Source organism: Mesoplodon bidens, assembly GCF_964165515.1.
Source record: "Mesoplodon bidens genome assembly, contig: HAP1_SCAFFOLD_349, whole genome shotgun sequence".
Lineage (NCBI taxonomy): Eukaryota > Metazoa > Chordata > Mammalia > Artiodactyla > Ziphiidae > Mesoplodon > Mesoplodon bidens.
In genome coordinates this window covers 284,655-300,190 of record NW_027672382.1, presented here as the reverse complement: position 1 = coordinate 300,190, position 15,536 = coordinate 284,655, and the positions used below count along the sequence as shown (strand labels likewise).

The 15,536-nt window shown below is 45.1% G+C and overlaps 1 protein-coding gene across 1 annotated transcript in view; it reads right to left on the bottom strand.

Annotated features, from left to right (window-relative positions):
* LOC308610289 (forkhead-associated domain-containing protein 1-like) overlaps positions 1 to 15,536 on the bottom strand; it is a gene marked incomplete at its 3' end in the record, with an annotated part of 101,926 nt that overhangs the window by 36,187 nt on the left and 50,203 nt on the right. Inside the window, exons 6-7 of the mRNA XM_081259480.1 lie at positions 3,905 to 4,028; positions 113 to 243 (exon numbers count right to left, since the gene is read on the bottom strand). Of these exons, the coding sequence (XP_081115606.1) occupies positions 113 to 243; positions 3,905 to 4,028 (255 nt within the window). The remainder of the gene's footprint in view (positions 1 to 112; positions 244 to 3,904; positions 4,029 to 15,536) is intronic.

Here is a 15,536-nt window from a genome sequence, read left to right as displayed (position 1 = left end):
CAGCTACCCTCCCTGTGTCCTTGGGCACTGGCCTCATCTCACCACCGTGTGTCATGTGACTCCACTGTGTCTGCTTTTTGCAGCTACAATTTGCTGATGACCCGACACTCACTCTGGAGCTGAGGGCTTCGAGCTGGTGATCCTTTTCTTTGTTCTCACTTTTCAGTTGATTCACCTCCTGTTTTAGTTGTTGAACTTGACCATCCTTTACTAACACGTCTCTTTGCAAAGATGACACCATCTCTGTAAAAGAACCAAACCAAACCAAAACAAAAGACTCATGGAGGTCAAAGAGGCAGGAAGGATTATTGGCAACACCATGGCTGTCAGCCAACGTTTGGACAAGACCTTCCAAGTCTGGCCCACCACCGGTGCCCTCCTAGAACTGGGGAGGCTTTTTCCAAGGGTCCCAGAGCAGGAATGGGAATGAGAGCAAAGTCCACGGAACAGGGTTTGAGGCTTCAGTGAGAATGAGGGGCAGTCAGCACCAGCGAGAGGAGAAGCCTTTGGGGGCCCCTTGTGGGCACAGGCCAGGCAAAGCTGGGAGGAGAGGCCACACCATGGGCCTGGGGAACAAAGGCCCAGCACAGGGAAGGTCCAGGAATTCTTCTCCAGAGGCCAGGAGACGGGCGTGTGGCAGAGGGCACTGCTGGACGCTATTGATGGGGTGGTGGTTTTCACACTCCTCTGAGTTTGGACCCCTCTCTACCACTTATTAGCTTGGTGGTCTTGGACAAGTTATTTCACCTCCCACTGTCTGTCCCACACAGAGTTATTGTAAGGGTCAAATGATGCGGTATGTCCCAAGAACTCAAAGTGGCTAAATTATGTTTGTTACAGGGCGCCTATTATTTTTCTCGGCAGCCAGCTTCCAAAATGGCCCCAATGATCCCTACCACCTAGAATTCATGCCCTGTGTAGCCCCTCCCACCCTGAATAGGGCTGCCATGGGTAACCAATATGATACTGTGGAAATGATGGAATGTTTCCTCCCAGGCTGGGTCATAAAATACACTGTGGCCTCCTCTTTGCTCTCTCTCGAATCACTCACTCCGGGGGAAGCCAACTGCTGTGTCATGAGGACACTCAAGCAGCCCTAGAGAGAAGCATGTGTGCTGAGGGACTAAGGCCTCCAGCCAATAGCCACATGAGCAGCCATTCTGAAGGGGGATCCTCCGGCTCCCCCCGAGGCTTTAGATGACATGACTGATGCCCCAGCTGACATCTTGACTGCAACTCATGAGAACTAAGTCACCCCCCGCTCAAATTCCTGAACTACAGAAACTGGGGGAGATAATAAATATTGGTTGGGGTTTTATCCATTACATTTTGGGGTAACTTGTTATGCAGCAATAGATAACTACTCCATTACTGTAGCACCATTTTTTTAAACATCTTTATTGGAGTATAATTGCTTTACAATGGTATGTTAGTTTCTGCTTTATAACCAAGTGAATCAGTTATGCATATACATATATCCCCATATCTCTTCCCTCTTGCATTGTAGTATCATTTTGAATAAAAGTGGGAAGAAGGGTGCATAAATGCAGTGGTATTGGGTTATCTCCTACAGTTGTTTTCTTGAAAGAACATCAGGCCTAGTTTTAGTGGTAGGTATCAATCAAGAATGTCTATGAAATAAAGCACAAAATGCTCCAGAATTTCATTTTAAAAATGAGCTCTGCCTCCAGGACACAGTTCAGTTACTTGGAAATCCCTCTGGGGCTTGCCACACTTTGAGTGGGTCCAGCCCATCTCAAGCGTTATCCCAACCCAGGTCTGTCCGACTCCCTGATCGGAGAAGGTGGGATCTGAGACAGGCTTGATGCTTGGATGAGGTTTCACTGGGCGACATACGGGAGGAAGGTGAGGACCAGCGAGTTCATCCTTCCATTCCTGGTGCCCAGAACAGCACCTAGCCTGGGGGAGGTGCTCAGAAAATATCTGAGGACATCCCAAGTGAGGGAGGAGCATAAGCAGAGACCTGGGGGTAGCAGGGGGTGGGGCTGGGTGTGATTAAGTTGCAGAGTGAGGCAGAAGAAAAGCACAGATTCATACAGAGATGGGGATCCACGTGCGACTCAATGCTATGCCTGCCTTCTACAGCTGTGGGCATGTTTCCTGCTATGCGCTGGCTGCTTTCAGAGTGATGTGCCCCTCCGAGGCTCACTGCCTCCTCCCTGTCACCTGCTTCTCTCCCTCCCCTCGTCTGTGAGTGGTCCCTCCTCTTCAGGTCTCTAGACATGTCAGTTTCTGCTTAAAAAACTCCACTGGATTCCCAACACCCTTGGAATAAAAACGCAGACCCCCCGACCCTGCCCAGCCTCACAATCCCCTGTTCACTCCACGCAGCCTCGCTTGCCCTTGGCTTGTCCTTGCCCACCTGAAACAGGTCCTCTCTAAAAGAAGGACATAGCCGTGGAGGATGCAGCATAAACTGGTTAGTATCGGCTAGGTCCAAGGGGGTGTATGATTCGACTTCCAGGGGAACTGGAGCCTCATTACAGACTCATTGTAATACATGAGCAAAATGACACACGCACCAGCACCAGGACTCTTCCGAGGCTGACCATAAAGGTCAAAAAGTGGGTGGTGGGGCTTCCCTGGTGGCGCGGTGGTTGAGAGTCTGCCTGCCGATCCAGGGGACATGGGTTCGTGCCCTGGTCCGGGAAGATCCCACATGCTGCGGAACAGCTGGGCCCGTGAGCAATGGCCGTTGAGCCTGCGCGTCCAGAGCCTGTGCTCCGCAACGGGAGAGGCCACAACAGCGAGAGGCCCGCGTACAGAAAAAGAAAAAAAAAAAGTGGGTGGTGGCCCAATGCCTGGAAATCCCCGCCCCTTCCCCAAAATATTAGAGTTGTCCCAATCCTCCCACTCATTAGCCTATAAAATTACCCAGCCCATAAAAACTAACCGCCCCATATTTGGGGGCCTCTAGCCTTCTGAGATGGCCCACACTCTGTCTGTGGAGTGTGTTTCTCTCTAAAGAAATCCACTTCTTACTTTGTCTTTCACTGAATTCTTTCTGCGATGAGACATAATGAACCTGAGCTTTAGTTAAGTCCCGAGACCACATGCGTGATCTCGATTAAAAGATAGTGGGTTCTGACTGGGTTCGAGTCCCAGCCCACGGGTTCAAGTCCCACCTGAGTTCCATGGTTGCACACCCACTAAGCTGGTCCCCCTTGGCCTCCCCCCTTGAAGCGCTGGCCACCACGACACACAGTTTATTTTCTCCACAGCACCATTGCTCTCTGAAGTGGGCTTGTTTATTCATCCGTTTACTTTTATTGTCTGTCACCCCCTCCCAAATCTGTGAGTACAGGAATCTGACTGTCTTGCTTGGCTCTCCCTCCCCGGAGCCTGGAACGGGGCCTGACACCTAGTAGGAGCTCAAGAAACATGTGGAAGCAATGAAGGAATCCAGGGAATCAAAGCTCAGTCACAGCTGTGCGTTGGCTGCCCCTCTCCCAACCCAAGCCCTTTATCAGGGAACCACCTCTGATCAAATTAGAAAATGGTTTCCCTTGGGCCCAAGTGCACTCGGCTGAAATGGGTGAGACCATGGGTGCCTTAAAGGAGTGACCCCATTTTGTCCACGCTCTAGTTTGCACTCAGGCTGCTTTGTGGAACCACCCAAGCCACAAGGCGACCTGTGTTCTCCCTGGTGGGGCCAGTGCTCAGGAGACCTTGTAGCCAAGAGATACCATTCTCTCAAATATTTACCTGGCCCTGCCCTCGGAACTGGGTGGCAAGAAACCTCCACTGAGGGAGAACTCTAATGCACCGACACGGGTGATCCCTGAGGCTGCACCCAGGTCAAGGGCACAGGTGTGCTGGTTGACTGGTGATGTCTGCGGGGGGAGCACAGAAGCTCTGGGGCCTGAATGCAGAAGCGCCTCACCTGACGTGATGGCGGCGTCCCTCCTTAAGTTCTCAACCTCGTGCTTCAGGGAGGTGATTTCTAATTTTCTCTCAGACAGGGTCTGGCACAGCACCTGGTTGTAGCCTTGCTGTAGGGCACTGATCTGTGGAAGGAGGCAACACACAGTCAGAGGGGGCCAGCCAGGCCTGCAGGACACGCCGGTACTTCTCCAACGTTGGGCAAAGAGTCGGGTTGACATTGGATCGGGGTGTTGGGGAAACCAAGGTTTTCAGTTGTAACTAGTGGAAGGGGCAGGAGGGGCCTGTTCCTTCAGTGACCACCATGTCATCGGTCCTCGAGACACGAACCTTATCTTTGTGGCCACCCAGGGGCTCCGGTGCTGCTGTCTTCCTATGACCTGTGGGTTTTCAGCCATAAATAGACCAGCTGTTGGTTCCAGATCATCCAGCACTGACTGGATGCACAGCAAAGTTCAAGAGCCGGGAGCAGGTTATGAAATGAATTCCCTCTAATGAGAATAGAGGGTAGTTTATACCTCACAGAACACTCCAGAGTTTACAAAGCCCGTTCACACATGCTACACTGATACTCGTCACAGCGTTGCTGAAGGCTGACGTTCCCATTAATGTGCCCATTTTGCAACGGAGCCAGGTTGAGACTCAAAGAGGCGAGGCCCCCTGCTCGGGATTATGTGGCTGGTCAGACGTGGTGTCTGATTCAAACCCAGTCTTTAGTTGCCTGGTTCCTCCTTCCCAGGTGGCTCTAGGAATGAGCGTGAGAAGTTGGAGGCTGTAAAGCATGGCATGGACTCGGGAGCCGGACTGTGGCCTTCAAGTCCTGTCTCTGCCAGTTAACGGGCTTTGTGAACACAAGGAGGACACCATATTCTGTTTCCTTTTGTTCAGTCTGTACGCGGGGTGATGGTAGTCCCAACCTGATAGGATTGTGAGAAGTATTTTAATAAGTTAACATGTGTACAAGTGCTCAGATCATGCCTGGCACACGGCACAGGGGGATGAGCTGTGACGGTCCTCTCCTCTGACTACCCACGGGGTGTTTTTTTTGTTTTGTTTCGGGGGATTTTTGTGTTTTTTTTTTTGCGGTACGCGGGCCTCTCACAGTTGTGGCCTCTCCCATTGCGGAGCACAGGCTCCGGACGCGCAGGCTCAGCGGCCATGGCTCACGGGCCCAGCCGCTCCGCGGCATGTGGGATCTTCCCGGACCGGGGCACGAACCTGTGTCCCCTGCATCGGCATGCGGACTCTCAACCACTGCGCCACCAGGGAAGCCCTCACGGGGTGTTTTAGCTTCAGCTTCCCTCGTCCGTCTCTGGGGAAGGTAGTTGGTAATCTTTATGTGTGCATTTGTAAGCCTTGCCAGGCTCACTTAAACGCCAGTGTGGTTGTTATTAAGAGGAAATACAGGGGCTTCCCTGGTGGTGCAGTGGTTGAGAGTCCGCCTTCCGATGCAGGTGACGCGGGTTCGTGCCCCAGTCCGGGAAGATCCCACATGCCGCGGAGCAGCTGTGTCTGTGGGCCATGGCCGCTGAGCCTGTGCGTCTGGAGCCTGTGCTCTGCACTGGGAGAGGCCACAACAGTGAGAGGCATGTGTACCACAAAAAAAAAAAAGAAAAAAAAGAGGAAATACAGGAATCGTGGGTGGGAGGACCACAGGTCGGCTCTATCTATGGCTGCTGTGAGCACCCTCTAAGTCCATGGCTCAGAGCCCCCTCAAGGGCGGGCCCCCCTCCAGGGGTCTAGGTCTACACGTGGGGTGTGGAAGGCTCTCCATCAAAGGCAACGTTGGTAAGGGCCCGAAAGTAGCTGCCAGGCCTCGGCCTCCACAGAGCAGGTACCCGAGAGGCCAGGAAAGAGAGCTGGGCCTGGAACCCCCTCCCTCTCGGTCTGATGTGGCCAGACTGCTTGTTCTGAGTGGCCAGGACTTTCCCACCTCAAGGTGCACTGTGGGCCTTTGCCCTGTGATTTTTCAGATGTGAGGCCTCAGTACTAACACAGGGACACGTTTATTGGGGCATAAATGCCACACAATCCGTAGACAGGACAAGAGCTAGCTTGTTTTGTTTTAGTATTTTTTTTTTTTTTTTGCTGTACGCGGGCCTCTCACTGTTGTGGCCTCTCCCGTTGCAGAGCACAGGCTCCGGACATGCAGGCTCAGTGGCCATGGCCCACGGGCCCAGCCGCTCCACGGCATGGGGGATCTTCCTGGACTGGGGCACGAACCTGCGTCCCCTGCATTGGCAGGTGGACTCTCAACCACTGCGCTACAGGGAAGCCCCACTAGCTTGTTTTGATAGATCAAAATGGAAGTGACAAGGAGAAGGGTGCAATTTCTTTTCTTTTCTTTAAAATAAATTTATTTATTTTATTTATTTATTTTTGGCTGTGTTGGGTCTTTGTTGCGGTGCACAGGTTTATTGCAGCGCCTTCTCTTGTTGCAGAGCATGGGCTCTAGGCGCACGGACTTCAGTAGTTGTGGCACGACGGCTCAATAGTTGTGGCACACGGGCTTAGATGTTCCGCGGCATGTGGGATCTTCCCAGACCAGGGCTCGAGCCCGTGTCCCCTGCACTGGCAGGCGGATTCCTAACCACTGTGCCACCAGGGAAGTTATGGGTGCAATTTCATTGTTCTCCTAAGGTAAGTTTGCCAGATTTAGGGGAGGAAAAATGGATGTTCACTTAAATTAGGATTTCAGATAATGAATAATATTTCAGTGCAAATGTGTCCCATGCAATATTTGGGACACACACTAAAACGAAATTCTAAAATTCAAATTTAACTGGGTGTCCTTACTTTATCTGGCAACCCCACCCGAAGAGAGTTCCTAAACTTCAGTCATTCATATACCACTTTCACCATTTTTCCCATGTCTCTTGGCTAGTCCCACTATAATTTCTTAGCATTTTTCGTAGAAGCAGCTCCCTTTTTAAACTTAAAAACGTGCATTAAATTAAATATAACTGTTATAAGAGTAAATAGAGACTCACTATCTTAAATAAAAATAATCCCTCCAAAAGAAGAAATACAGGAATTTCCCTGTTTACCATCAGACCAGGTTGCAGGCATCACACTAAAAAAAAAAAAAAAAAAAAAAAAAGATTGGGGGGAGGTGGTGGGCATGCCCAGGTAATGGAGTTCGGGCGTGCTGATATGGCCACCAGATGGCGCGCACAGCCTTTGGTCTTGGTTTGTGTCCTTGGAAATCTTGTCATTATTACTCTGGTAGAATTAACAGAAGTGTCAGGGTCTCACAAGTTTTCTGACTCGTTTCATGCACCATCATGGTTCAGAGTCTAGGACATTTGGGGCAGTTACACTTACCTTTTCCCTGGGGCACCTGAGACATTATTGGGGGGGGGTCTATGATAGAAGTTGCAGGGACACAGGCCACTCTGACCCCCACTCTCCCCAAGGCTATACTTTTGCATGTTTGTGCTTTGGAAACTTTGAGTGAAACAATTCTTTCACATCTTACTTTTCTCTGTTGGGGGGAAATACAACTTTTCCATAAAAGGTCCTTGGAACACTGAAAGTGTTTGTAAGCTCTTCTCAGCTTGATGCTTTTATTTGCATGATACCAGAGATAGAACACACAGAGACAAACTTCCAGAAGGGAAAACATACGTTCCCCTCTAAGACTCCAGTGGTTTTGACAGATTGAAAATATTTCAATCTGAGTGTCAGAGTTTTAGGATTTCGGATTGCTGGAAAACTCCAACGAGTCTTCAAACCTCTTTGATACTTTTACTATCAAAGTAAATATCCATATTGTTTGTAATGGCATAAATTCCAAGATGTTTAATGTCTGTTAAGCTGTGTAACAAAATGGGCACTGAATCATAAGAAAGTTAAGAGTGCTAGGAGGAGTGATTGTTTCAGGATGATAATTTGGCTTCTAATTACCACAGGCGTATAAGAGCACATGGAGGTAAGAATTTTCTAGTGATATTGTAGCAGATCGAAGATCTGCGAGAGCAAATCATTATGCACACACCTTCGGGGACCAGGGAAAACACATAAAGTAATCAGAACCATAAATCAACCTGCCATGTGGCTTACACTTCTGGTGGAATGCCCTGCAGGCAGTAGAATAGTTAAGAAACTAAAATGTCAGTGGATGAAACTCGATTTGAGTTCAAACCGATGGAGCCTCTGGTTCATATATGCCTTGCTATAAAATATTCTTCTTCAGTTATAAGTGAAGCTCCAGGGGTAGGGGCGGCAACAGCATGATGCATCAGTGTAATTATTTCTAGATAATATCTTTGTAAAAAAACATTTTTCCCCCAGATATCGGCAGCCACTTTAAATAATACTCAAATTGGGACCGGCTGATATTCAAAGATACGTGGAAATTATATAATATTCTATGTCAAATATATTTCAATTATTTAAAAAAAGGTATGTGGGGAATTCCCTGGCAGTCCAGTGGTTAGGACTCTGTGCTTCCACTGCTGGAGGCCTGGGTTTGATCTCTGGTCAGGGAACTAAGATCCTGCAAGCCGCGTGGTACGGCCAAAAAAAAAAAAAAGGTATGTGGGAATAATTCAGCCTCATCCATGTACCTGAAAAAGACATGTCATTTTCTCAGGAAAGCTCTGAAATGGGAGAATAACTGAAAGGAATATTTCAGCAAAATTGGGTTCAGTTCAAGAAAAAGGTGCTCATTAATGTGTCAGCTACATGTCAAGGTAGCTGTTTGCACTAATAATCCCTACAGGACCTGTTACTTTCATTGTTTTTTCAAAACCAGGTTTGAAGGAGAGTCATTAGTTCCTTTAAATATTAGAGCATGTATTTGTTGACTTGTTTATTCTGTCTCCCTCACTAGAGCATAACAGGGGGAAGGATCATGTCTGTCTTGTTCTCTGCTGAATTCTCAGAGCCTGGAAGAGGGCATGGCACGGAATAGGCCCCCCAAAATATTTCTTTGGATTAATGGACGGATGGATGGATGGATGAATAAAGAACAAACAAACAGCCACAGTCCTAACAGAGTTCTAGAAGGTTACTGGGCCCAACCTTTGCCTTCATGGAGCCTACAGTATCCTGCTAGAATCTCCTAGGTTCACCATACACAATCTGTGCCCTTTCTAGAGCACCATTTCTAGGACTGAAACTGTGTACCTAGAATCGGTTACAGAGGGAAAGACAGTAAACAGAGCACAAGAGAACAAAGGCCCCCAAGCACTGACTACGGTTTTTTTTTTTTCTATCTCTTTTTTAAAAATGTTTATTTATTTATTTATATTTTTCTTATTAGTCACCCATTTTATACACATCAGTGTATACATGTAAATCCCAATCTCTCAATTCATCATACCACCACCCCCACCCCCTGCCGCTTTCCCCCCTTGGTGTCCATACGTTTGTTCTCTACATGTGTGTCTCCATTTCTGCTCTGCAAACTGGTTCATCTTTACCATTTTTCTAGGTTCCACATATATGCGTTAATATATGATATTTGTTCTTCTCTTTCTGACTTACTTCACTCTGTATGGCAGTCTCTAGATGCATCCACGTCTCTACAAATGACCCAATTTTGTTCCTTTTCATGGCTGAGTAATATTCCATTGTATATATGTACCACTTCCTCTTTAACCATTCGTCCGTCGATGGGCATTTAGGTTGCTTCCATGATCTGGCTATTGTAAATAGTACTGCAATGAACATTGGGGTGCATGTGGCTTTTTGAATTATGGTTTTCTCTGGGTATATGCCCAGTAGTGGGATTGCTGGGTCCTATGGTAATTCTATTTTTAGTTTTTTAAGGAACCTCCATACTGTTCTCCATAGTGGCTGTATCAATTTATATTCCCACCAACAGTGCAAGAGGGTCCCCTTTTCTCCACACCTTCTCCAGCATTTGTTGTTTGTAGATTTTCTGATGATGCCCATTCTAACTGGTGTGAGCTGATACCTCATTGTAGTTTTGATTTGCATTTCTCTAATAATTAATGATGTTGAGCAGCTTTTCATGTGCTTCTTGGCTAGCGGTATATCTTCTTTGGAGAAATGTCTATTTAGGTTTTCTGCCCATTTTTGGATTGGGTTGTTTGTTTTTTAATATTTAGCTGCATGAGCTCTTTATATATTTTGGAAATTAATCATTTGTCAGTTGTTTCTTTGCAAATATTTTCCCCCATTCTGAGGGTTGTCTTTTCATCTTGTTTATGGTTTCCTTTGCTGTGCAAAAGCTTTGAAGTTTCATTAGGTCCCATTTGTTTATTTTTGTATTTATTTCCATTACTCTAGGAAGTGGATCAAAAAATATCTTGCTGTGATTTATGTCAAAGAGTGTTCTTCCTATGTTTTCCTCTAAGAATTTTAGAGTGTCTGGTCTTACATTTAGGTCTCTAATCCATTTTGAGATTATTTTTGTGTATGGCGTTAGGGAGTGTTCTAATTTCATTCTTTTACATGTAGCTGTCCAGTTTTCCCAGCACCACTTATTGAAGAGACTGTCTTTTCTCCATGGTATATCTTTGCCTCCTTTGTCATAGGTAAGTTGAGCATAGGTGCGTGGGTTTATCTCTGGGCTTTCTATCCTGTTCCATTGACCTATATTTCTGTTTTTGTGCCAGTACCATATTGTCTTGATTACTGTGGCTTTGTAGTATAGGCTGAAGTTAGGGAGTCTGATTCCTCCAGCTCCATTTTTTTCCCTCAAGACTGCTTTGGCTATTCGGGGTCTTTTGTGTCTCCACACAAATTTTAAGCTTTTCGGTTCTAGTTCTCTAAAAAATGCCATTGGTAATTTGATAGGGATTGCATTGAATCTGTAGATTGCTTTGGGTAGTAGAGTCATTTTCACAATATTGATTCTTCCAATCCAAGAACATGGTATATATCTTCATCTGTTGCTATCATCTTTAATTTTTTTCATCAGTGTCTTACAGTTTTCTACATACAGGTCTTTGTCTCCCTAGGTAGGTTTATTCCTAGGTATTTTATTATTTTGTTGCAGTGGTACATGGGAGTGTTTCCTTAATTTCTCTTTCAGATTTTTCATCATTAGTGTATAGGAATGCAAGAGATTTCTGTGCATTCATTTTGTGTCCTGCAACTTTACCAAGTTCATTGATTAGCTCTAGTAGTTTTCTCGTGGCATCTTTAGGATTCTCTCTGTAGAGTATCCTGTCATCTGCAAACAGTGACAGTTTTACTTCTTCTTTTTCAATTTGGATTCCTTTTATTGCTTTTTCTTCACTGATTGCTGTGGCTAGGACTTCCAAAACTATGTTGAAGAATAGTAGTGAGAGTGGACATCCTTGTCTTGTTCCTGATCTTAGAGGAAATGCTTTCAGTTTTTCACCATTGAGAATGATGTTTTCTGTGGCTTTGTCATATATGGCCTTTACTATGGTGAAGTAGGTTCCCTCTATGCCCACTTTCTGGAGAGTTTTTATCATAAATCAGAGTTGAATTTTGTCAAAAGCTTTTTCTGCATCCATTGAGATGATCATATGGTTTTTCTTTTTCAATTTGTTAATATGATGTATCACATTGATTGATTTGCATATATTGAAGAATCCTTGCCTCTCTGGGGTAAATCCCACTTGATCATGGTGTATGATCCTTTTCATGTGTTGCTGGATTCTGTTTGCTAGTATTTTGTCGAGGATTTTTGCATCTATATTCATCAGTGATATTGGTCTGTAATTTTCTGTTTTTGTAGTGTCTTTGTCTGGTTTTGGTATCAGGGTGATGGTGGCTTCAGAGAATGAGTTTGGGAGTGTTCCTTCCTCTGCAATTTTTTGGAAGAGTTTGAGAAGGATGGGTGTTAGCTCGTCTCTAAATGTTTGATAGAATTCACCTGTGAAGCCTTCTGGTCCTGGACTTCTGTTTGTTGGAAGATTTTTAATCATAGTTTCAACTTCATTAGTTGTGATTGGTCTGTTCATATTTTCTATTTCTTTCTGCTTCAGTCTTGAAAGGTTATAACTTTCTAAGAATTTGTTCATGTCTTCCAGGTTGTCCATTTTATTGGCATAGTGTTGTTTGTAGTTGTCTCTTAGGATGCTTTGTATTTCTGCGGTGTCTGTTGTAACTTCTTTTTCCTTTCTAATTTTATTGATTTGAGTCCTCTCCCTCTTTTTCTTGATGAGTCTGGCTAATGGTTTATCAATTTTGTTTAACTTCTCAAAGAACCAGCTTTTAGTTTTATTGATCTTTGCTATTGTTTTCTTTGTTTCTATTTCATTTATTTCTACTCTGGTCTTTATGATTTCTTTCCTTCTGCTAACTTTGGGGTTTCTTTGTTCTTCTTTCTCTAGTTCCTTTAGGTGTAACGTTAGATTGTTTATTTGAGATTTTTCTTGTTTCTTGAGGTGGGCTTGTATAGCTATAAACTTCCCTCTTAGAACTATGGGATGCTTTTGCTGCATCCCATAGGTTTTGGATCGTCGTGTTTTCATTGTCATTTGTCTCTAGGTATTTTTTGATTTCCTCTTTGATTTCTTCAGTGATCTCTTGGTTATTTAGTAACGTACTGTTTAGCCTCCATGTGTTTGTGTTTTTTACAGGTTTTTCCCTGTAATTCATTTCTAATCTCATAGCATTGTGGTCAGAAAAGATGCTTGATATGATTTTAATTTTCTTAAATTTCCTGAGGCTTGATTTGTGACCCAAGATGTGATCTATCCTGGAAAATGTTCCGTGCGCACTTGAGAAGAAAGTGCAATCTGCTGTTTTTGGATGGAATGTCCTACAAATATCAATTAAATCTATCTGGTCTATTGTGTCATTTAAAGCTTGTGTTTCCTTATTAATTTTCTCTTTGGATGATCTCTCCATTGGTGTAAGTGAGGTGTTCAAGTCCCCCACTATTATTGTGTTACTGTTGATTTCCTCTTTTAGAGCTGTTAGCGATTGCCTTATGTATTGAGGTGCTCCTATGCTGGGTGCATATATATTTATAATTGTTATATCTTCTTCTTGGATTGATCCCTTGATCATTACGTAGTGTCCTTCCTTGTCTCTTGTAACATTCTTTATTTTAAAGTGTATTTTACCTGATATGAGTATTGCTACTCCAGCTTTCCTTTGATTTCCATTTGCATGGAATATCTTTTTCCATCCCCTCACTTTCAGTCTGTATGTGTCCCTGGGTCTGAAGTGGGTCTCCTGTAGACAGCATATAGATGGGTCTTGTTTTTGTATCCATTCAGCAACCCTGTGTCTTTTGGTTGGAGCACTTAATCCATTCGCGTTTAAGGTAATTATCGATATGTGTGTTCCTATGACCATTTTCTTAATTGTTTTGGGTTTGTTTTTGTAGGTCCTTTTCTTCTCTTGTGTTTCCCACTTAGAGAAGTTCCTTTAACATTTGTTGTAGAGCTGCTTTGGTGGTGCTGAATTCTCTTTGCTTTTGCTTGTCTGTCAAGCTTTTGATTTCTCCATTGAATCTCAATGAGAACCTTGCTGGGTAGAGTAATCTTGGTTGTAGGTTCTTCCCTTTCATCACTTTAAGTATATCATGCCACTCCCTTCTGGCTTGTAGAGTTTCTGCTGAGAAATCAGCTGTTAACATTCTGGGAGTTCCCTTGTATGTTATTTGTCATTTTTCCCTTGCTGCTGTCAATAATTTTTCTTTAATTCTTGCCAAGTTGATTACTATGTGTCTCGGTGTGTTTCTCCTTGGGTTTCTCCTGTATGGGACTCTCTCTGCTTCCTGGACTTGGGTGGCTATTTCCTTCCTGATATTAGGGAAGTTTTTGACTATAATCTCTTCAATATCTTCTCGGGTCCTTTCTCTCTCTCTTCTCCTTCTGGGACCCGTATAATGTGAACGTTGTTGTGTTTAATGTTGTCCCAGAGTTCTCTTAAGCTGTCTTCATTTCTTTTCATTCTTTTTTCTTTATTCTGTTCCGCAGCAGTGAATTCCACCATTCTGTCTTCCAGGTCACTTATCCGTTCTTTTGCCTCAGTTATTCTATTGATTCCTTCTAGTGTGTTGTTTTTTTGTTGTTGTTGTTATTGTATTGTCCATCTCTGTTTGTTTGTTCTTGAATTCTTCTAGATCTCTGTTAAACGTTTCTTGCATCTTCTCGATCTTTGCCTCCATTCTTTTTCTGAGGTCCAGGATCATCTTCACTATCATTATTCTGAATTCTTTTTCTGGAAGGTTGCCTATCTCCATTACATTTAGTTGTTTTTCTGGGGTTTTATCTTGTTCCTTCATCTGCTACATAGCCCTCTGCCTTTTCATCTTGTCTGTCTTTCTGTGAATACGGTTTTTGTTCCACAGGCTGCACGCTTGTAGTTCTTCTTACTGCTGCTCTCTGCCCTCTGGTGGATGAGGCTATCTAAGAGGCTTGTGGAAGTTTCCTGATGGGAGGGACTGGTGGTGGGTAGAGCTGGCTGTGGCATTGGTAGGCAGAGCTCAGTAAAACTTTAATCTGCTTGTCTGCTGATGGGTGGGTCTGGGTTCCCTCCCTGTTAGTTGTTTGGCCTGAAGTGACCCAACACTGGAGCCTACCCAGGCTCTTTGGTGGAGCTAATGGCAGACTCTGGGAGGGCTCATGCCAAGGAATACTTCCCAGAACTTCTGCTGCCAGTGTCCTTGTCCCTTGGTGAGCCACAGCTGTCCCCTGCCTCTGCAGGACACCCACCAACACTAGCAGGTAGATCTGGTTCAGTCTCCTATGGGGGTCACTGCTCCTTCCCCTGGGTCCCAATGCACACACTACTTTGTGTGTGCCCTCCAAGAGTGGAATCTCTCTTTCCCCCAGTCCTGCCAAAGTCCTGCAATCAAATCCCACTAGCCTTCAAAGTCTGAGTCTCTAGGAATTCCTCCTCCCATTGCTGGACCCCCAGGTTGGGAAGCCCGACGAGGGGCTCAGAACCTTCACTCCAGTGGGTGGACTTCTGTGGTATAAGCGTTCTCCAGTTTGTGAGTCACCCACTCAGCAGTGATGGGATTTGATTTTATTGGGATTGTGCCCCTCCTACTGTCTCAGTGCGCCTTCTCCTTTGTCTTTGCATGTGGGGTATCTTTTTTGGTGAGTTCCAGTGTCTTCCTGTCGAAGATTGTTCAGCAGTTAGTTGTGATTCCAGTGTTCTCGAAAGAGGGAGTGAGAGCATGTCCTTCTACTCCGTCATGTTGAACCAAACCTGACTACGGTTTTAAGCAGAATTATGCACTGAGGCCAAAATTCATCAATGACCAATTGCTTTTTTATCAACTTTGTTGCAATATAATTTATGTACAAGATCAGTGGCCAATTTTAAAGTAGTTCTTTAAAACTTAAAAAAAAATTTTTTTTCTTTTGGATTTAGTTTCAGGAGGAAGGAAGTTGACTGGTAAATCCAGACATTCTGGGTGGAGATTTTTTGGTGACATTCCCTATAAATGAACCAGCAGCTGCCTTCAGGGTGTGATAAAGGCCTCAGTGTTTGGAACACTGTGGGGTTCCTCCTCCCCACCTCCAGCTCTTTCTGGCTGGGTCCGGGTGGGTGTGAGAAGTGCTCACTGAAGCGACAGGAGTTGGGTGGAAATGCAAAGCGGGTGTGAAAGCATGAGGTGTACAAGGTGGCAGAGCTGAGCCCAAGTCACATCACTGCCTCTCACTTGCTGTGCAAGCTGTAACAAGCTCCTGGGCATCTCTGAGCGTGCCTCAGTCTCCTCA